Source organism: Sinocyclocheilus rhinocerous, unplaced genomic scaffold (genome assembly GCF_001515625.1).
Source record: "Sinocyclocheilus rhinocerous isolate Xijiao unplaced genomic scaffold, SAMN03320098_v1.1 scaffold101, whole genome shotgun sequence".
Taxonomy (NCBI): Eukaryota; Metazoa; Chordata; class Actinopteri; order Cypriniformes; family Cyprinidae; genus Sinocyclocheilus; species Sinocyclocheilus rhinocerous.
Window position 1 is genome coordinate 271185 of NW_015626036.1, and position 21843 is coordinate 293027.

General features: G+C 37.5%; 1 protein-coding gene across 13 annotated transcripts in view; it reads left to right on the forward strand.

Moving 5' to 3' along the window:
• The window catches only part of LOC107709115 (cAMP-specific 3',5'-cyclic phosphodiesterase 4D), a 157614-nt gene that overhangs the window by 107852 nt on the left and 27919 nt on the right, over window positions 1–21843 (forward strand). For 3 of the 13 annotated variants that reach the window (XM_016513584.1, XM_016513547.1, XM_016513530.1), the window contains exons 2-3: window positions 13984–14175; window positions 16299–16361. In XM_016513584.1, the coding sequence (XP_016369070.1) occupies window positions 13984–14175; window positions 16299–16361 (255 nt within the window). Of the gene's footprint in view, window positions 1–877; window positions 1217–1244; window positions 1285–5897; window positions 6498–13983; window positions 14176–16298; window positions 16362–21843 lie in introns of those variants that run through there. The other 10 variants (XR_001636452.1, XM_016513524.1, XM_016513570.1 and 7 more) reach the window with 7 other exon arrangements.

Here is a 21843-nt window from a genome sequence, read left to right on the forward strand (position 1 = left end):
TCTGTCTCTCTCTCTCTCGCTCTCCCTACCGTTAGGTAACTTGTGCATTGTTTTACTTACTTGTTTTTGACATATCTGACCGAACTACAAACTTTCCAGTGATGTCTGTGAGAAAGGTATATTCACTCGATATTCAGCTCGCGCATCTGCGCCGCCGCGCGCTCAATCCACTCAGCGTGCTTTTTTTTATCAGCTCGCGCACTTCAGCTATACAGGCGTTAATACTGAATGTTTAACATTATATTCATTGCATACATATACTTCGTAGTAGACACCCTTAACTCCTTTCTGCTGTCTGTTGTTCTGTTGTCGGTGTTTCTTTGTCTGAATATGGCGCTTATCACATGCTGTGTGGTATCGGCGTTTGGTATCGGGGCATTTTAACGAGTACGAGTACGAGTACGAGTACAGGAGCTCAGTATCGGGCCCGATACCGATACCTTGCATCCCTACTCATTACTCACTCTCATAAAGGGATACCACCCGAAGAAGGGAAGCCCATCCCACGCTGCCACAATCATATTACCCAGTACTTTCTTAGGTAAGCACACTGTAAATACGTGCAAGTGCATGTACGGTAAAATAAAGTGCAACCAATAAAGGTACAAAGCTGTCACTGGGTCGGTATACTTTCAAAAGTACCAATATTTACACTTTAGGTTAATTTTACAATCCCTTTTTGAGCTTTTTGGATCTTGTAAGTTTTGTTTCATGCCCTTTAAATGGACCTGGACTTTGAGTGCATTAAAAATACCTTAATTTGCATTTCAAAGATTAACCAAGGTCTTACGGTTTGGAATGAGTATATGATGACAGAATTGTTCTTTTTAGGCGAACTGTCTCTTTAAAGAAGTGGTGGGTCAACAGATGCAGGGTTTCTGGTGTGTGCATGAGAAAGTAACGCAGTACTTCGAGGGAAAGCTGGAGGTAAGAGTAGCCCTCGCTTGGACTTGGTGTCCCTAAGTGCTAATCAGATTACCCAGAGGGGCGGAGCTAGGGTTGACGGAGGCCACATGCAGACATCTGTCACTTGAGTGCGAAAGGGGAGGCGTTTGTACAACCCAGACAGTCCAGGAAACACTTGACATCACAAGACGAGGCTCTAGCTCAGACGCAACCCCATGGACTTGCTGAAGGGCCATACGGGCAACTTCATCGCCCCCAGCGAAGCTGTAACCAGAGGCATGAAACGAAAGCGCCTGCTCAAGTCCTACAGGTAGCGAACGCGCTCAGAAACGCTCATGACTTGCATACTGGAGGTGTCTTGATCTGCTGCCTGACAGAGTGTGATAAGCTGATTCTGGTTTGCTCAAGTGTGTTTTTTTGTGGTAAGCTGGCAGAAGTTGGGGGTGGTTTGCTGTGACGTTTGTAGTTTGCAGTGGCAGGTCAAGTTAAAGAAGTCTTGCTCTGTATTTTTCTCAAATTCTGGACATTGCTTAAAGTATTGGACTGGACTACCAGACATACAGTATTTTCCTCATCTCGGTAATGAAAAGTTCTATACTACAGTGCACATGTAAATAAAGTAAAAGATTGTTTGCATGAATATTAGTTACATAAATGTGCTGACTACAACCTGTTTCTATTTTATTTTAAAAAGTAGATGATGTGTAAAGGAGTTGTTCTTAATTAGCATGTTTGACCTTTTGTAATTATAATAATTAAAATATGTAATAATTACTCTTTTTGCAGCTATATAGTTTAAACATTTGGGGTCGGTAAGGTTGTTTTTAAAAGTCTCTTCTGTTCATCAAGGCTGCGTTTATATGATCAAATACAGTAAGAACAGTAAAGATGTGAAATATTATTATAATTTAAAAGAACTGATTTCTATTTGAATGTATTTTAAAATGTAATTTATTCCTGTGATCAAAGCTGAATTTTCAGCATCATTACTCCAGTCTTCAGTGTCACATGATCCTTCAGAAATCATTCTAATATGCTGATTTACTGCTCAAGAAATATTTATTATTATTATTATCAATGTTGAAAACAGAAATTGAAATCTTTTGTAACATTATAAAGTCATTTTTGATCAATTTAGTGCATCGTTGCTGAATAAAAATGTTTAAAAAAAGTTTTGAACAATAGTGTGCATTTCGGTGACATTTGAGAGTCATTTGAATGTCATACAGTGCATTTTGTGCTATTATTTCATACATTTTTTTGCATTCACTACCACAGCAGATCAGTTTAGGATGTGGGAAATAGTGCGATATTCATTTTGAAAGAGGAAACTGGTTTTGGCCCAGTACGTTAATAAATTGCCCTGATGTTTTTTTTTTTTTTTTTTAAGTTTCCTTTTCAAGAAAACCTCAAGTGTTACACCAAAGAAGTTATTGATGCAACAGTGTTGCTTTGCACTTACAAATGCCTCACATTTAACAACAGCTACTTCTCATGCTTTTGCTACATAGCAAGTTCTCATAAATATTCTAGTGGAATATATGTCAGTTTATGGGATAAATAGCAGCTCAGTGTGTTTTTTAATGTTTTTGACTCTGCTTTTTTTATTTTTACTATTATTATAGCACGTTTTTTTTAAAGATTCCCACCGCTAATGAAACAGTGCAATTTTGTAATTTCTGTTTTCCACCAGAGGGCCTCCTTCCGTTTTTCTGCAGCTCGTCATTTGTTCAGTTCTTCTGGCACTCTCTAGCATATATGCTTTCTCCTACATCGTTAGTCTGAGTAAAAGCATGCATGTGCATCTGTTTGGAATGAGTTAGATGTAGATGTTTAAAATGATTGCGGCATGATCAGAAAAGCGTAATGTCATTACTGTATGTGCAGCATGTATGAATATCATTTTGCATGTACTTCATCCACCTTATTGCATGAATTGACCGTTTTTATGTGAAAATGTAGCGCAATGATGTTTTGCGTGGTCTGTCTGTCCATGATGCATATCAGAAAGGCTCAAGCCACAAGACAACCCACATGCCACTTACTGCTCAACTGACGTTGACTTTGCTAACACTGTGCGCACAATTTTCCATCTGCTATCAGAGCACAATGAGTTTGGTTATTCTGAAAACAGCTGAACAGGGTTTTTGTGTGTGTGCTCCGTAACACAACTGCTGGATTCCAGAAGATGTAATATTGTTCTAGTTGCACTGATGTTAAACAGCATTGCCAAGAATGATCAGGAGGCAGTGAATGGAGAGATTCGATCAAGAATTTGGCTTTTTATGATTGTATCAGTCATGCAGGCAACATTATCATATACTGAATTTACATTTAATTTGACTGGCTGTCTGTATTATATATATATATATATATATAAGCATTGTGAGCTATTATTTAGTCAAGTAGCCTACTTTTTAAATATCAAAAGTGAAATCGTACTTAACGTGGTTTCTACAATGAAGATGGCAGGAATCATTCATTGAAAATTTCTGGGTATTTGGTGAAGTTTACAATGTAAATGGAGTGTGTTTATTCTAAAGTTTGGCCATTATAGATGATGTAACATCCAAGATGTAGATGAGTTTGTTTATAGGAACCTATTTGGAGAAATGTAACATTCCATCACTTGCTCAGCAATGGATCCTCCGCAGTGAATGCGTGCCGTCAGAATGAGAGTCCAAACAGCTAAAAAAAACAACACTATAATCCACAAATCATCCACACCACTCCAGTCCTTTAGTTAACATCGAGTGAAGCAAAAATCTGCAAGTTTGTAAGAAAAAAATTATTAAGATGTTTTTAACTTCAAACTGTTGCTTGTGGCAAAAAAAATATGAGTCCAAAATCCATAACATTGCTTTCTCCAGTGAAAAAAAAAAAAGTTGTGTATTCTGTCGCCCCCAGGCCGGTCATTATGATCGTCGTCACATATCTGCTCTACTAATTGCTTTAATTAGATCGCCTGTCTGCTGGGAATCCAAGTTGCCTGTAATGACGGATGGATGTTGGGCCGCATGTTTAAAGTCAGGAGTGGTTCGTGTGAATGTGTGTTTAGGGTTGAAGAGTTGAGAAGTGGATGTCGCAGCCTAAATCCTCCGATGTTGCGCGCTACTTCATGGATCAGTAAGTCTTTTTATTAGATCAGATACGGTCTGCTGGGCAATATCACTCACACACACTCGCATGTAAGGAAATTCAATTGCATTCCCATATCTAAGAGTGCCAGGAAGAGCATCTCGAGTTCAGCGTTGAGGAAGTTGAAGTGTGCAGTAAAGCACTTCATGCAGAACACACACACACACACACACGTTCTTAAAAGTAAAGGCTGCAAAAAGAGAAATGATGTAGTTGAATGGTGGAATGTGGGTGTTTCATACCAAATATGACTATGCCTTAACAGCTGAATTTGACTATTGGTTAAAATGATCATGCATATTACGAATTGGAGCATATATTAAGAAAAGAATTAGAGTGTGGTGGAAACACAACAGCTCTGTGGAGTCCATTGAAGCTTTCAGAAACACCTCTGTATCTCCTGACTCCTGTCAAGACTGTCATTCACACTCCAGCTCTTCTCCACCTCTATCGCTTTCCCATGGATAGGCTCGTTCTCTCTCACACGTTCTTTTTTTATACTGTGTCTTCTCTCTTCTCACATGGGCCAACCACATAAAACACCTTAGCAACCCCCCAGAACACCCCTGCATCATGGGAATTTTCTTCAGAGGCTCCTAAAATTCGAGAAATCAGAGCAGAGCGTAGATCATTTAGTATGGGAAGAGCTTGATGAGAAATGTTTGAGTTCATAGTGAGATCTATACCTCTTTAAATGTGATTTTCCAATTAAATGGATGAAAAATGTTTATATTAACTTTTCTTATTGAAATATCTGACTTTTGATTGGGGTTATTTTAGTGTTTTTTATTTATATACTATTATAGTATTTATTGATATTTTAAGTTAACTTTTATTTTTGTATTTTCTGTTTTTTTTTTATTTCATTTGAATTTTACTTTTCATTTTAGTCATTTTATGTGCTTATGTCATTTTTATGAGTTTTTAATATTTCTATTTTCAGTTTTCATATTAAAAGATCAGACATTTTATTTGAGTGTTTTGTATTTATTAGTGGTCGACCGATATTTGGCATTTTTCAAATATTGTACGAATTGTGTGGGTCCGAATTGTCGTACGAATTATCGTGCGAATTGAATACGGACAGGGTTAGAGTTCAGCTTCACTGGAGACCCCCGATATACAAACTTTAAACTCGTGATTTCAAACTATACTGCGCTTTATCCATCTGCCCACTGCCATATTCATGTTATTTTCACAGTGTGCTGTATGTAAAATGAGTGTTACCTTGGCTTTATTTGAAAAAAATATGATTCCCAATGCACACAAACTTCCCAGAATACAGAGTGCCTAGTTGGTTACAGTTTACTTCCTTTTTAATTATATTTTTATTAAATATTTATTTATTCGTGAAAAATACTTTGTCACAAAGTATAAGTGTTTATTTTACACATTTATTTTTTTATCTATTTTTTAAATGATTTCAAATTTCTTAACTATGAATTAAAATAAGTACATTTATATCGGCTTTATATCGGCCACCCTTCTTGCCAAGATATCGGCATCAGCTGTCAAAAAAAACAATATCGGTCGACCACTAGTATTTATTAATATTTATTAACTTTTTATATTTGTATATTTTCAGTATTTTAGTTTAATGTTTAGTCATTTTATGTGTTTTTGCCATTTTATTTAGTTTTTAATATATCTATTTAACTTAAATTCATTTTTAATTTAATTTTAGTATAAATTTTAGTCACAACATTCCACACATTTTTTCATCTAATATTTATATTTTATTTTATTTCTGATTCATTTCAATTACCAAAAAGTATTTTTAAAAGTTTTAGTAAACAATAACAAAAAAATTTTTTGGTAAATTTGAGCACAATTTGAAACATCTGAGAAGCAGGAGGATTAATTAAAAGTCTCAGTTTACTCCCCATACATCTTAATGCTGTCTGAATTGAGATGCTAAAGAGATCTCGTTGGTGGTTTTTTTCCCCGTGGGTCATGTTGTTCTTGTCTTGTCATGGTTAGCATGTGTGTGTGTGTCCTGGAGTGGGCTCTGACGCCGTCACCAGCTGCATTTCCACCCCCTCCACTCCCTAAAGCCGTCCGCTCTGGTTCCCTCACTGAGATACGGCACAAACACACTCGCAGGACCCTGAGGGTTTATCCCCCCCTAACACACACATAAACACACACTCCCACTGCTAGGTCACTGCAACCCAGGGAAAAGAAAGTAGAGGAGGAGAGCAGGACTAGAAACGTGATATTGACTCCGGCTTACTTACCCTGCAGACACAGAGAGACACAGAGACTCTCACTGCAGCCGCATAGTTTGAGCACAGAGCTGGATTATCTCAGAGAGCATGTCCATCACGGAGCAGGACGGACTTTGACGAGGTCTAGAGAAAACCGAGGGACAACAGCACACGTTTGGCCATGAGTATCATTATGAAACCGCGCTCACGTTCCACCAGCTCTCTCAGGAACACGGAGGGAATCTGGTAAAGTTTTACTCATTCTCGCTTTCAGGCATGGCATGCATCATACGTTCGAAACCTGCTTACAGTTTAATGTGAAAAGTATAATCTCATAGTTTGATATTTGCCAAAGATTTTCTTAGTTCTGAAGATTTAATATTTATATATAATTATATTTTGGTATGCATATTGAAAGCTGATTTTATATTTTTAAAATTTATATTTTAGATTTTAAAGCTGTTTTAGCTTTAGTCTAGAAGTAATTGTTCAAGTTAAATCAAACAAAAACATGTTATTGTATTATTGTTATTATTATATAGTGCACAAATTTAGTATATAATTTATATATAATTAGAGATGCACCGATCGATCGGCCAGGGATCGGAATCGGCCGATTTTCCTCACGATCGGCCCGGATCGGTGATCGGCCGGTCAATCTCACTTCTTTCCGATTCCGAGACGATCCGTTTTGTTATCAGCGGCACAGGCAATAACGTCAGCCGCGCATTCTCGCTCTCTTCTCTCCGACGACCCCTTCTCTCTCACACACGTCTCATTCGCTCCAGTTAAATGCTTGTATTGCGCATTATTTTAGTAATTCCTGCAGGTTTTGCACTTAACGTTCAAATACATACAAAATTATGTCAAAATGCCCGTCTTGGCGAAACGAAACTCGACAAGTGTAAATGCATCTGGTTTTTGAAACCACATATGTAAATTTGACTCCTCCCAAAATGATAAAATAATAAACGTGTGAGAGCATGTTATAGTTTACATTTGATTACTTTAATTTCTGTAGCATTTCTTAACTGAATAAAAACTTACTTAACCTGAAAAACTTAGTTAGATAGCTCTCTTTATTCTATTGCATTTATTTGTCCTGTTGTTTGCAATTTTTTTGTGTTCTTATTTTATTACTGACTTTTTACTTGTTTTTTTATGAAAATAAAACTTTGCGTTGAAGAAAAGTAGATTTTTGTTTGTATATGCTGTCAATTATAGTTCTTAGAAAGAAAATCGGAATCGGCAAAAATCGGTATCGGCAGATCACACTAACAAAAAAATCGGAATCGGCCAAGAAAATTGGAATCGGTGCATCTCTATATATAATTGATTATTCTAAATCTTTTTAAATTCTATCTATCTATCTATCTATCTATCTATCAGTATTTCTATATGTATCTCTCTCTCTCTCTCTCTCTCTCTCTCTATATATATATATATATATATAATCGCAGCTACATCTCTACTATGTTTCTATAAAATAGTTAAATGTTTAGTCAACCTGAAACCATTCTGAGTAAAACAGGATATTTAACAAGAAATAACATAGAACAGGACCCATTTTATCTAACCGGAATTGACTGGATTGTAAAAAGTGGGTGTCACATACCAGAATAGTGTCAGGTGGTTGAAGTTGATGTTGTAAAACAAAGGTTTGGTGACGTCAGACGAAAAGGAAAGTTGTTTAGCTGGAGCAAGTCAAAGGTTTAGTTTTTATATGGAATAACTTGCACAAATAATACCAGGAACAAGAAAATAAATAGTCAATTTTGTTGGGTACAGAAATGGGTTTCTGTAATTCTAGATGACCACTGTTAGTTCTTGTGTATGTGAGCGAGTCTAGTGTGTTTCTTGTTGGCTGACATAACTGTGGCATTAGTGCGGTGTAAAAATATCTTTGCCCATAGAAAGACGTGGCTCTTTTCTCAGTCCTTCGGCCTTTCATAATCCCGTCAGTCAAGAGCTCGAGTCAAATTTCAAATGTGCCATTAGAGACCGTTCACAACACGAGACCACAATAGCTCGCGCATTCCACTGCCAAAATAAACATCTCAACAGTTATTATCCTGCATTAATGATGCATACTTCCAGCTGCTCTATAAAAAGCACAATGTTTCACGTTGTGTTTGGTGATTTCTTTAGTATGAGCCGTGTTGTTGCAGGACCATATTAAAGAACAGATGCCCCAGCATGCTCCAGTGCACGTCTCTTTCTCCTCTCGGCTCACACCGTCAGCCTGCTCTGACCTGGCAACCTGCGGTGGGCCGCATTGCACGCGCTCACAAAGATGCAAGTGCATCCTGTCGCCTCATGGCACGTCACCAAAATGACTTCTGGACCTGTCTCCTGCCTGCGATTTATCCGGGGACGACCTCTGCCAAAATAGGCCAAGGGCGTTTCTCTTTCTCTCTTCCTGTGTGTCTTCGGCACTTTTTATAAATAAACTCATTGTCGTCTACGTGCCTGCAGTTGACCGTCAGGTCAATTAGAGAGGGCCCTCTAGGAACCCCGGGCCCCTGTCGTGCGTAAGCCTCTCAGAGACGGGGCCCCGGTGGACAGATACCTGCCAGCGCACCCCAAACTTAGCCGACCCGCTGTGCCTTAAAAGGGAAGAGGTGCAGCTGCTCTGTGACACTGCGCAAGCTTTGATGTGGGCCGTGTGTGACGTTAAGCCTTCGGCATGACATCTGATGAAGCAGATCGGATGTGTCAGGTCGGCCTGCTGGATGAAGGAGTTCTCAAGAGTGTGTGCTGCTGCTGTGTGTGAGACGCGTCTTGAAGGGTTATTCTTTCTTTATTATGTTTAAAGGGACAGTTCAGTGCAAAATGGAAAATTTTCATCATTTTTACAGCATTTTCCAGAAAATAAGCACCGGACTATAAGTTGTACTGCATTTTTGAGAAAGAAAGGAATAAAATTGCATTCAGAATTATTTTATTGCTTATATAGTATTACAGTTTTATTAATGTTTAATTTTAGTTTAATATTTAGTCATTTTATGTGCTTTTGTCAGTTTTTTTGTCAGTATTTTCTATAAAATATCTTAAAAAATAAAAATGTCATACAGGCGTGGAATGACCTAAGCGTGAGTAAATTATATTGGGTGCACAATACTTTTAAGAAAGTTGCAAAGTGATTCAGCTGTCTTTCGTTCATAAACATTTCCATAGATGGACACTTGCTTTCACATGCCTTTGCAATTTAAAGATGACGCGAAATCAAAATTCATTTGGTTTACTTTCTAAATAAATTCATTAGATCATGTTACCCCCAAAAAAAATGTTTCCAGAATCTTTCATTAAAATATAACACCTTTTCCACTGATGTATCCAAGTGCTTGAGGTTGGGAAAAATAACATTAGCCAATAATATCACAGCTTTTACTTTTTTACATTCGAATCAGATCTAAAGGATAAAATAAAGTTATTTCCTGCTGAACATTCAGTATCACTAGTACTGAAACTAAATGCGTTGAGAATGACGCTTCAAGTAAATGCACCAGTCCATGCATGTTTGTGGTTAATGTGCCTAAGCAAATGTTCATTTCATATCCTTTCCCGATCCACACAATAGTTTGACGTCACAGTGAGCTTTGACGTTTAGTGCACATTCCCATGGTGACCATCCAAGTTAAATAGCCTTCAGACTGGTTTGGTTGTATTCTCACAGCATCGCTGCGGGTTGGTTATTAGAGTAGGCAGCGAAGTAATACGGTATATCCGTTCTGTCCCTCCAGCTCTCCTCTGGAGGACGTATCACAATACACTACTCCGACAGTATCGGCTAAGGCTCAGGTATCTTTACGCACCCGTGGGGTCTCGCACTTATGCAGAAGTGCATTAGGATGATAGCGTGCTAATGGAACTGATGTAATACCGTGGCTTTCGTCATGAATCTGAGGTCAAAACAGACCAAATCCCACAAAAGGACAGGACACGTCCCGCTGCGGGAGAAACGTCCCACGGAGAACCTAAAAGCAAGCGGTTTTCCAGTCTCCCCAATGTCTCATTTGCTGTGCGTCACTATACATCAAGGGCTTTGCTTAGTGATGTTCACCATGCTGGTGCATTTGAGAGTCCCTGACCTCTTATTTTTGTCCTATTAAATGAGCAAATGTTTGGTATTAGCAAATGTTTGGCAGCACAGCAAAGAGAAGGTCAGCCGACAGAAGTCACTAGGATCTTACCATACTGTAGCGTGATGTAAGGGGAAAGTGTCTAATGTGTAATTTTATAGCAAAGACATTCAGAACTTCACACTGAAGCATCTGGCTGCAGAACAAGAGGTCATTGATTTCCGCATCTCTCTTCTATCACCAGCTCTTCAAGGTCAGTCAGTCCGAGCGTTTACACTCATGGATGTTAAGTGACCTCACTGAGGCATGCCTCTCGACTCAGGCTTGTGCAACATTCAGAACTCAATGGAGAACGCCTTTTAATTACAATTTAATTCTTGAATTTGAATCAAATTTGAATCAGGCTGCAGGATTGCAACATTAATTTCAGGAAGCAGAATTCAACATAATTCATACAACTGTAATTTTCAACAAGAAAACCATTAGTTTGTCAAGACAAACTTTGAATCTTGACTTTTTAAAACCTAAAAAAGGCTTTTTGAAGAAAGTTTGGATGGATAGATGAACGAAGGGATTGATGGATATGATGCGATAGATAGATGGGTGAATGGATACAATGGGATGGATGGATGGATACAATGCAATATATAGACAGATGGATAAATGAATGGATGAATACGATGCCATGGGTGAATGAATGAATGAATGGAATGATGAATGGATGGATATGATGCGATAGACAGATGGATGGATGAATACGATGTGATGGATGGATGGATACAATGTGATAGATGGATGGTTGAATGGATTGATGGATACAGTGCAATGGATGGATTGAAATGATGCTATAGATAGATAGATACATAGATGGATGGATGAATATGATGATAGATAGATAGATAGATAGATTTTGTTGTATTTAGTAATTGGGTCAGGCTTGTGAATTTTGCACAAGCTCTCAAGTCTTGAGAACAGCGATGCAAAAGTGGCTAAAGTGTAAAACAGGAAGGAAAAGAAGTTTCTTGCTCACAGACCTCAAAGCAAGTCACACCACACTGAGCTGAGATCAAGTAACTCACTCTTTAGTAAGGACGACTCTCGCTGTATATTACACCATACATATGTGCTTCAGTAAACCTGTTAACAGAATCTGGAGCTGTCATTGCTTCTCAGACAAGATGATGTGACAGTCTGCAGTTGTGTTTTGCTAAACGTGCAGCGGTCTGGATTGTGTTAGTGAGTAAAACTGAGTAAAATCTTCACTGAGCTGACGGCTCTCATCCTTTTTAGGAGAGGAATTTAAGCTTGTTCCCCACGATTACAGATAGTCATTTATCATTGTATCTCTTCCTCTGACCTCTGCTCATCATTTTCCGCGGGTGAATGGATACAATGGGATGGATGGATGGATACAATGCAATATATAGACAGATGGATAAATGAATGGATGAATACGATGCCATGGGTGAATGAATGAATGAATGGAATGATGAATGGATGGATATGATGCGATAGACAGATGGATGGATGAATACGATGTGATGGATGGATGGATACAATGTGATAGATGGATGGTTGAATGGATTGATGGATACAGTGCAATGGATGGATTGAAATGATGCTATAGATAGATAGATACATAGATGGATGGATGAATATGATGATAGATAGATAGATAGATAGATTTTGTTGTATTTAGTAATTGGGTCAGGCTTGTGAATTTTGCACAAGCTCTCAAGTCTTGAGAACAGCGATGCAAAAGTGGCTAAAGTGTAAAACAGGAAGGAAAAGAAGTTTCTTGCTCACAGACCTCAAAGCAAGTCACACCACACTGAGCTGAGATCAAGTAACTCACTCTTTAGTAAGGACGACTCTCGCTGTATATTACACCATACATATGTGCTTCAGTAAACCTGTTAACAGAATCTGGAGCTGTCATTGCTTCTCAGACAAGATGATGTGACAGTCTGCAGTTGTGTTTTGCTAAACGTGCAGCGGTCTGGATTGTGTTAGTGAGTAAAACTGAGTAAAATCTTCACTGAGCTGACGGCTCTCATCCTTTTTAGGAGAGGAATTTAAGCTTGTTCCCCACGATTACAGATAGTCATTTATCACTGTATCTCTTCCTCTGCTCGTCATTTTCCACTGGAAAGGCCTCGCGCTTCTTGGGATTTGAAATCTGTGGTGTATGTGCATGAACACACGTCTGTCTCTGTGATACAAACAGACCTGCTCTTTTGTTCGACTTCCTGTAATTTGAGAGCGTCTCGTCCTCACGCAGTGTTCCAGATCCACGTGTTGTTGCTGCTTCACCTATTCAGGCTTTCTAGGAAACTGCTGCTTATCTTTAAAACGACCAGAGAGAAACGTGTGGAGTGAGTCACTGGGGATTTGTTGTGGTTTCAAATGGGGACGCTCGCGGGGAAACTCGGTCACCTGATGAATCACCGCCAGTGTCGTGGCGAGTACCTCACCGCGGCGATTAGCTGGCGAATAGCCTCTTAACACAATAGACGGGATTACGGCAGCTAAAGCCAGTGACAGTGTCCACCTGTGTGCTAGACGTCACTGGGAGGGAAACCCCTGCGTTTCCGTCACTGCTAGCGTAGGTCATTATGATAAGCAGCTTTAGGTAAGGCTGTCCCCATATGTTCACCAACATGCTCTCTCTGGTCCACCTTCATTTCTGCTCAGGGCTGTAAAGTGACGAGTGGCGCCTCCTCCTGCAGGCCGTTTACAGGATTCCACTTGCATTTGCGATGTGTGCGAACTGTTAAATGTATTTAGGAGCATATGCACGAATAAAAAGTCTTAAAAATTCTTTTTTATGGAATTTAAGGGTTAAACATCTTAAATGGTATAAAAAACATCTTAACGATCATTTTAAGAAATCTTACATTTGGAGATGGAAAAAGGAGGATTCACTCTACAGCCTAATGTGAATATTAAAGGTCAAATCGCTATGATTTCATTGAATAAATATGAGTGCTGCATGTTTCAAAGTAGAAATGCGCAGCTGTTGCGCATTCTGCAGACTCACGGTTTCAGAACAGTTCGTAATCAATGAATATTGTGCATTTATGCCAACCGATTGCTTATGATGTACTGTTGGTAAATTATGACAGTGTTTACTGTATGGTGTTTTTATTGTAATATGTTGTAGTAGATGGTTGTAAGAGTGCATCTTTTGTCTCCCCTCATCTTTGTGAATGTAATAGTAAAGCATAGACATTTCAAAATAAGAGTCCTGTTTGGGCTTGTTTATAATTACAAGTCCCACATTAAGTATTATATTTTTTATTTGTATTTTCTTGGTGGATATTATTGGCATACGCACACACACACACACATATATACACACACAGTATATAATTAAGTACAATTTGAAGCAGAAATATTTCAAAACTTTAAAAGTGTACTTTTTGTACTCTAATAAATTAAATAACTTTTGTAACACATTCTATGATACGGTTTTTATTGCACCTCTATTGCGACCAACTTGGGTGCACATGTGCTTCTTGGGAAAATGTAAGCGTCAAACCCTGATTTTGGGAAAGAGCACTGCATTTTTTGACTAAACTTACTGTTTTGACTAAACTCTAACAGTTTGTTATTTGTTTCATAACGCCAGTATCTCTCTTTCTCTGTAGCTTTGACGTGGACAATGGCACGTCGTCAGGACGGAGTCCCCTGGATCCCATGACGAGTCCGGGTTCGGGCCTGATCCTTCAGGCCAACTTTGTGCACAGCCAGCGGAGGGAATCCTTCCTCTACCGCTCCGACAGCGACTATGACCTGTCGCCGAAGTCGATGTCCCGAAACTCCTCCATAGCCAGTGACATGTGAGTACTGGAACCGTTTAAAACCATGTGCCATTCTCCCATAACCCTTTACTTTATTTTTGGGTCAGTCTAAATTTTATTTATTTTTTTTGGTCCTTACTTTTGTTTCACTGGGCAAAAGCACACTAAAAATGAGACATCATGCTTCTATTGTGATTCAGCGTAATTTAATTTGTCCATGCATATGTGACACACACACACACACACACATATATCTTAGTTTTCTTTTCTAGTAACCAAAAAGAGTTCAAGAATTCTTTCTGCGATCTGAATTGATAGAATTTCTTAAAACAGATAGAACTACAGGTCGAAAAGGACCTCATAGATGTTCAGCTGTCTCATCCATTGATGACATTAATTGTTTTCCTGTTGTTTGAGAGTGTGTGTGTGTACTTGTGTCTTTATATGTAGTACATGTACATGTGTGTGGTCATCAGTGGTATGTCGTTTGCCCGCAGGTCACATGACTCTAACGTCAGTCTCTCTCTCTGTCTACATCGTTTTTCTTTCTCACACACATTGAAGAGAGTCTTTACATACCTTTATTACATAGGTACATTTTTTTAAAGAAATTAATACTTTTATTCACTAATGATGACTTGTATTGATCAAAAGTGACAGTAAAGACATTTATAATGTTACAAAAATTCAAATACATTTCAAATAAATGCTATTCTTTTGAACTTTCATTAAAATAATTATAAATAATATATCATGGTATCATGGTTTCCACAAAAAATGTTAGGTATTAACTGTTTTCAACATTGATAATAATACAAAATGTTTTTTAATTAACAAATCAGCATATTAGAATGATTTCTGAAGGATCATGTGACACTGAAGACTGGAGTAATGATGCTGAAAAATTCAGCTTTAGATCACAGGAATAAATTACATTTTGAAATATATTCAAATAGAAAACTGTTATTTTAAATTGTAAAAATATTTCAAAATATTACTGTTTTTGCTGTATTTTTGATCAAATATTTGCAGCTTTGGTGAGCATAAAAGACTTCTTTAAAAAATTAAAAATCTTACTGACCCCAAACTATTGAACGGTAGTGTAAATATGGCATTAAAGGAGTATTTCAGGTGAAAACTCACCCTCATATCATTCCAAATGCATGACTTTCTTTCTTCTTAGTAAAAGTATATAATTGCTAAGGGCTGTCAAGCTACAAAAAAGACAAAACACACCATAAAAGCACCATAAATGTGGTCAATACAACTAAAGTCATATGATAGCTGTGTGTGAGGAACAGACTGGGATTTAAGATGCTGGAAATTAGACGTGCACATGATTTTGGAGCTACGGTAAAGATTTCCAGCAAATGCTGACTAAGATTCCCATCTGTTTCTTGCTCAAAGCTAATGTATATGGCTTCAGAAAACATATACAGGTGCATCTCAATAAATTAGAATGTCGTGGAAAAGTTCATTTATTTCAGTAATTCAACTCAAATTGTGAAACTCGTGTATTAAATAAATTCAATGCACACAGACTGAAGTAGTTTACGTCTTTGGTTCTTTTAATTGTGATGATTTTGGCTCACATTTAACAAAAACCCACCAACTCACTATCTCAACAAATTAGAATACTCCATAAGACCAATAAAAAAAAACATTTTTAATGAATTGTTGGCCTTCTGGAAAGTATGTTAATTTACTGTACATGTACTCAATACTTGGTAGGGGCTCCATTTGCTTTAATTACTGCCTCAATTCAGCGTGGCATGGAGGTGATCAGTTTGTGGCACTACTGAGGTGGTACGACATTCTAATTTATTGAGATGCACCTGTATAGCCACAGTTTTAAAGTGTTTTTTCTTCTTTGGAGAGCTTGATAGCCACAGTACACATTAATAAACAAGTCTGGATTGACATGAAGGTGAGTAGATGATCTTTGAGTGAACTATTCCTTTAATACGACATGAAAAAAGCAAAAGTAAGTCACTGAAGAATCTGAGAGAGACTCAAATGAGTCTTTAGCGGTTTGCTGACCTCTTTAGAGACACGGTCGTTCATAACAGCCACTTCTCAAACCACAAAGGCAGAGGAACCAACGTGTGTGATGCACTCTCTGTGTGTGTGTTTGTCTGACAAACCTGTGTCCTTATCGATAGGAATAACCACCTGCTGAGGCCAGGCCTGGTCTCTCGGAGATCTGAGCCGGTTATTAGTGGAAAGTAAGTTCTGGTTCTGGCTCACTGTCCTAACGGCAGCTCCTGGCCTTGCTCTTCCTCAAGGAATGCTCTTGCTTGTCTAATCTGCATCACCTTGCTTCACCTGTAGATGCGAGCATCACGGTCTCACATGCATTGAGAACCCTCACCTACACCCTCACCATTTAATGCGCAGAATGACGACCAAATCAACCTGTGATGGGGCAACAAAAACGTCATTTTCAGGTTGATTTGATTGGGTGACGATTCTGGGCATTAAAACCTCTGTGTGTCGTTAGAGCGTAGGAGAACGTCATGAGAGAAATCGCATGGAGAAGACAGAGTCCGGATGACATGCCGCTTGTGGCTTGGACGTGTGTGTGAGTGCGTGTTTGTCAATCTCCATCTTTGCCATGATCCTGCATTGCATGTGACACTGATAATGGTCGTTCAGAGGTGCACATGTGACTGTTATCATTATTATTATTTCCTCCAGTCACCGTGAATGCATTCGCTCTATTGTGTCGCATAATTTAATGTTTTTTAGTGGATTGATCTAATAAGTAATAAAATGCTTGACATTTAAGAGAGATGGATGCTTTGTGAACTCTTACGTCAAATGTTGAAATTGATGAATTAGATTTCGGGCTGCATTCGTCACATTCGAACAATAGGGGGAGTCAGCAGTACTCCAAAATGAACAGCTTTTGGGAAATACAGCACAGGTCTTTAGTTGCACTGAGGCTCTGTTCCACAATCTAGTGAGCTCCCTACTGCCTACCGTTTCCTTCTAAGATAGCATCCTAACTGAAATAGACTGACTTTGAGCACTTTACAGTGGTTCACATTTGACTTCACAATTGATTTCAATAGCATTTTGTTAAGCTAGCAATTCTATGCTCTAATAAGCAAAATGGTTTACAGTGTTTTTTTAAATTGGAAACATTAAATAAATATATATATATATATACTTTTTATTCATACTTTTAGTTATTCAACAGAATATATTTGTAATCAAAATTTCTCTCTTTTTCTCTTTTTATATAATATATAAAATGTATAAACTATAACAATTATATCTTTATTTTGTAATAATAATTATTATCAATTATAAACATTTCTATTAATATTTTTCAGTACTCAACAGAATGTATTTACATTTTCTTTTGCTTCTTTTTTATATTATAACATTTGTAAACAATAAAATGTATTGTTTTTATTGTATAATTATTCATTATTATAACTACACTTTTCAGTACAGAACATTTTTATAATCAGCATTCATCTTGCTTCTTTTATATATAAAATGTATATGATATACATGTATTATTCTAAACATTTTTAATGATACTTTGGCAATGCATGCTTTTTTATTTGTCCAAAATTAAACACCTTACAAGTTTTTGCATGCTACTTATCTTTTGGGATAATCTTTGCATTTGAAGCACACTTGACACCTTAAATTGCTCCCTCAACTAGGTTTTGGAACAGAACGTGAGAATACAACAGAATAGAGGTGTTGAATTATATCACTTCAGTTGCACGATAAAACAAGCACATGAACAGCAGAACGATCAGAGAGCCCAGATTGCATAGCTAAAGCAAATGGAACGGTGATGGATGATATCACAGGAAATTGTCAGATCAGTGCACTTCCTCTCTCTGGCCTGATCTTTGCAAGCTCAGAGCGTTTCTCTATGTAACCCTGCACCAGCTCATGCATTATGTAGAGTCCCGAGGGACGGCGGGCACATGTTTTCGTTTCATTTCGCCAGAGAATCCATTCTCAACCTGGAATGGCAGGAAATATCATGTCGGTTCCTGATATTACCCTCTACTGTCACAACTGCTCTTGGAGTTTTAGTAGTTCATTGGTTGTATTGCACGTAATGTACTGTAATGGTTACTGCTGGGAAGTCGGATTAATTTTTTGCTAAACACTTTGTTCAGATTTCAATGAACAGGTTCCAAGACACCACACAAATCTCACTTTTCACATTTGGGTTTTTTCAAAAGAATAATTAATTTTCAGTTTGAGGCCTGAAACATACTCCTCTACATGTTTTCTAGGTATGCAAGCTTGATTTCACGTGTCATTTCTTTCCAGAATGTCAGAATACAACTCATAATGCAACTCAAATACGCTTTGCATTTTTTGTGCTGCCACAAGGGGCGCTAAAGTGAGCATTAACATGAACTATCTGTGGTCAGTTTTCTCTTTTAGCTCAACTATGATGGAGCAACTGTTCTTAATAAGAAAACTGGTAAAGCTAGTTGAACTGTTTTTAGCAGCAGCCTGAATAATAACACATCTGATGTAGTGGCACATTTCAAGATAACGTGACATTTTTTTTTTGAAAATGTGAAGAAAATGATTGCCTCCTTGAGCTTCATTACTGTCACATTCACAGTCAACTCAAGAGTGTATTAGTATACTGTGTAACCTAAAACATATATGTATTTTTAAAGGTTTTATCTTTCTTTGTTATTTATTTATGGTGTATTTATTTAGTTTATGGTCTCTAGGGTCATGAAAACTTAATAAAATCTTATAAAATCATGGCCATTTCTTTAGTCACTAAAATTTTTGTAGTTATGCTCAGCATTTAAAAAAGTGCAATTACTATGAAATGTTTTTTAATTGAATTTCTTTTCCTTTTCGTACCTTATTTTAGTACCATTAAAATACTATTACTAATTATGATTATACGATAATTATACTATTACTAATACTATTATACTAGTTTTTATTAATGTTAGAATTAACATGTTGAATTCGTTTTTATTTTTAAATTGTGTTTTTATTTTACTTTTAGTAAAATTTTTCGTAATTTCGTAAATTTGTATGCATGTTATTTATTTTAACAATTAAGTATTTTATTACTTAATTTATTTAACTTATTTACATTTTATTTATTTATGAATTACTTTATTTTCCTTTTTTTAAAACTGATTTTACTATGTTCTTGCCTTGAAGATAGTCTTAGATGCTGATTTGACAGAAAACAAACAAACAAACAAAGTATTGTGCAATGCACTGGCCAAACATTAGACAGTTTGTAGCCTATTAATGCTGAGTGTCTCTTTTTTTCCTGATATTTTCAAAGAGCTCACTTTAAGACGAGCCGGAGCCTTCTGTGTTTTCCGCTGAAATTACGACTTTGATAAGCTGCCTGCTGCCTCTCCATTAAGCTCTTCTGAAAGACCTGACAGTCTCAGCATACTGAGCAGAGCGCTGATAAACCATAGTTAGTTCTCTTCTCCCTGCAACGCTGTCAGCATCAGAAACACACACAGATGTGGGGTTCATCTGGAGTTCACACGCATGATCTGGACACTCTCATCTTCAGAGTAGCATGCAGGATAGTGTTCACATTCCCACTCCAGTTAAAGCTGCACTGAAAAGTCTTTAAATGAGCAGGTTGTCAGTTGTGAAATGGCAGCAGGTTGTTGCACTTGTCGAAGCCGTGGCCTTGTGCTATGTTTAGCGCGCATGCATACTGCAGCAGTTGGATGGGAGCGCGTGATACGCTACACATGCCTGCCGGTGACCTTTTCCTCCTGGACGGCGTGTGGACATGTAGCGCTGAGGGAAGCCGTCATGCATACATGCACACACATGGACGTACAGACACACGGCATCATGCTAAACCGCAGGAGCGTCAGTGACACCCACATGCTGAAACGGAGTCGGGCCACGCGTGAAATCGGACGCTTCTTCAGCCAGCCGGATGACAGGCGGAGAGGGTACGTGGTGTTTAGAGCTGTTCTGGAGGTCTCGTTCTTTGTTCAGAAATCCAGAAGTGACCTCCAACTCCTCCCAACATACTGGCATATTGCTCACTTATGACCGCATACTTACTGCCTCCCCGCCGCAGCGACTAACTGCACTCACATGCGCTGCTGTCTTGCTGTCGCTCTCGCCACTGGCCGCTCACTAACTGCATTTCCAACGTGCAAATGAGCCTGAATGATGTGAAGGCAGAACGGTGACAGGTCAGGTCATCCCATTAAAGGGGCATTTACACTGACACAGATTTACTACTCAAGTTTCTGTGCCTACGGTCATGGAAAACTTGGAATTATCGGAGAATTAGAAAGTCATGGAAATTAATAAAATAATTTTTTTAGTGACTCCAGCTTTTGTAGTTATACTCAACATTAAAAAGTTTATTGGTTAGAAATTGTGCTTTGTTTTTAAAGTGTAGTTGCTATAAAATGATGGATTTATTTCTGTTTTATTTATTTATTTTTCTTTACCTTTACGTCTGTAAATTCGTTGGAAAACTCTCATTGGTCAGATATAGTTGGTTACTGTCTGCCACGAATGATTAGTGTTATTTTAATATCACTGAGATACTATTATAGTTTTAATTCATATTTTGAATTAGTTTTTATATTTTCTGTTTTCATTTTCATTTTTTGTGTTTTTGTTATTATTATTATCATTATTTATTGTTTTTAATGTCTACAGTATATCATTTTTATGAATTTATTTAAAGCTTTATTTTATTTATATATTTTTGCACTTTTCAAATGTGTAAGTGTGATAAAGGCCTATAGGCCTATGTTGTCACATGACACAAATTATGTTGTATTAAACATTAAATATCTCATAATAACAGTAAAACATATAGTTTGTATGGCATAATATCTTGTGATTACGAGAAAATCATAGATCTAATGACACGTCATTATTACAAGAAAATATATTGTTGAGAGGACATATCTCATTATTACAATATAAAAGTGGAAAAAATGAATATATAGCCTACGTGGCAGCAGTGTGCCACCATACATTTCAGATTTTAGTACAGTAAGTTAAATGAAAATGAGAAATGTTGTATTTTTGTATTCCTTTTTTTTTCAAGTAAAGTTTACATGAAAAGTAAGGAAAATTTGAGAAAAAAAACTTGATAAATAACCCTGCTAAAGTGATCTAATCACTGTCAGTGTGAACAATTTATATTTAAACTGACATGTTATTAAAAAAATGTACTATACTTTAATTTACGGCCTTTAACGGATAGGAAAATGGATAGACACAGGAAAGTGACTGTATCCTCAGGAGCATCACAGCTCTAATGTGTTGTAAGCATGTGCACATCCCGGTGTGTCACAGATCTGACAGTTCAAGGAGGAATTTACCAGGATCCTGAATAAAATTGGAAGGTTTTTTTTGCATCATATTCCTTATTTCACACCACATTTCCCCATCAAATCAGGACAGGCAGGATAATAAACAACAGTGAGACGGGATCAGGCTGCTGCCTACCTAGTGAACACTCAGTATCAGATTATTTAAGTACCCAGTCAGCAGCATTTTTGGGCGTTGTAGACACAGCATGACCCAAACTGGGCTTTTGATGCCCAAAAACCAGCTAGACAAGCTGCTCACATCTGCAACATCTGAATCTCCTAGTGCTTGATGGAAATGTTGATGTTTGGTCGTTTATGATGTTTAAAACTCATGCAGATTATTTCCTCTCATTTTTGCCTTTTATCT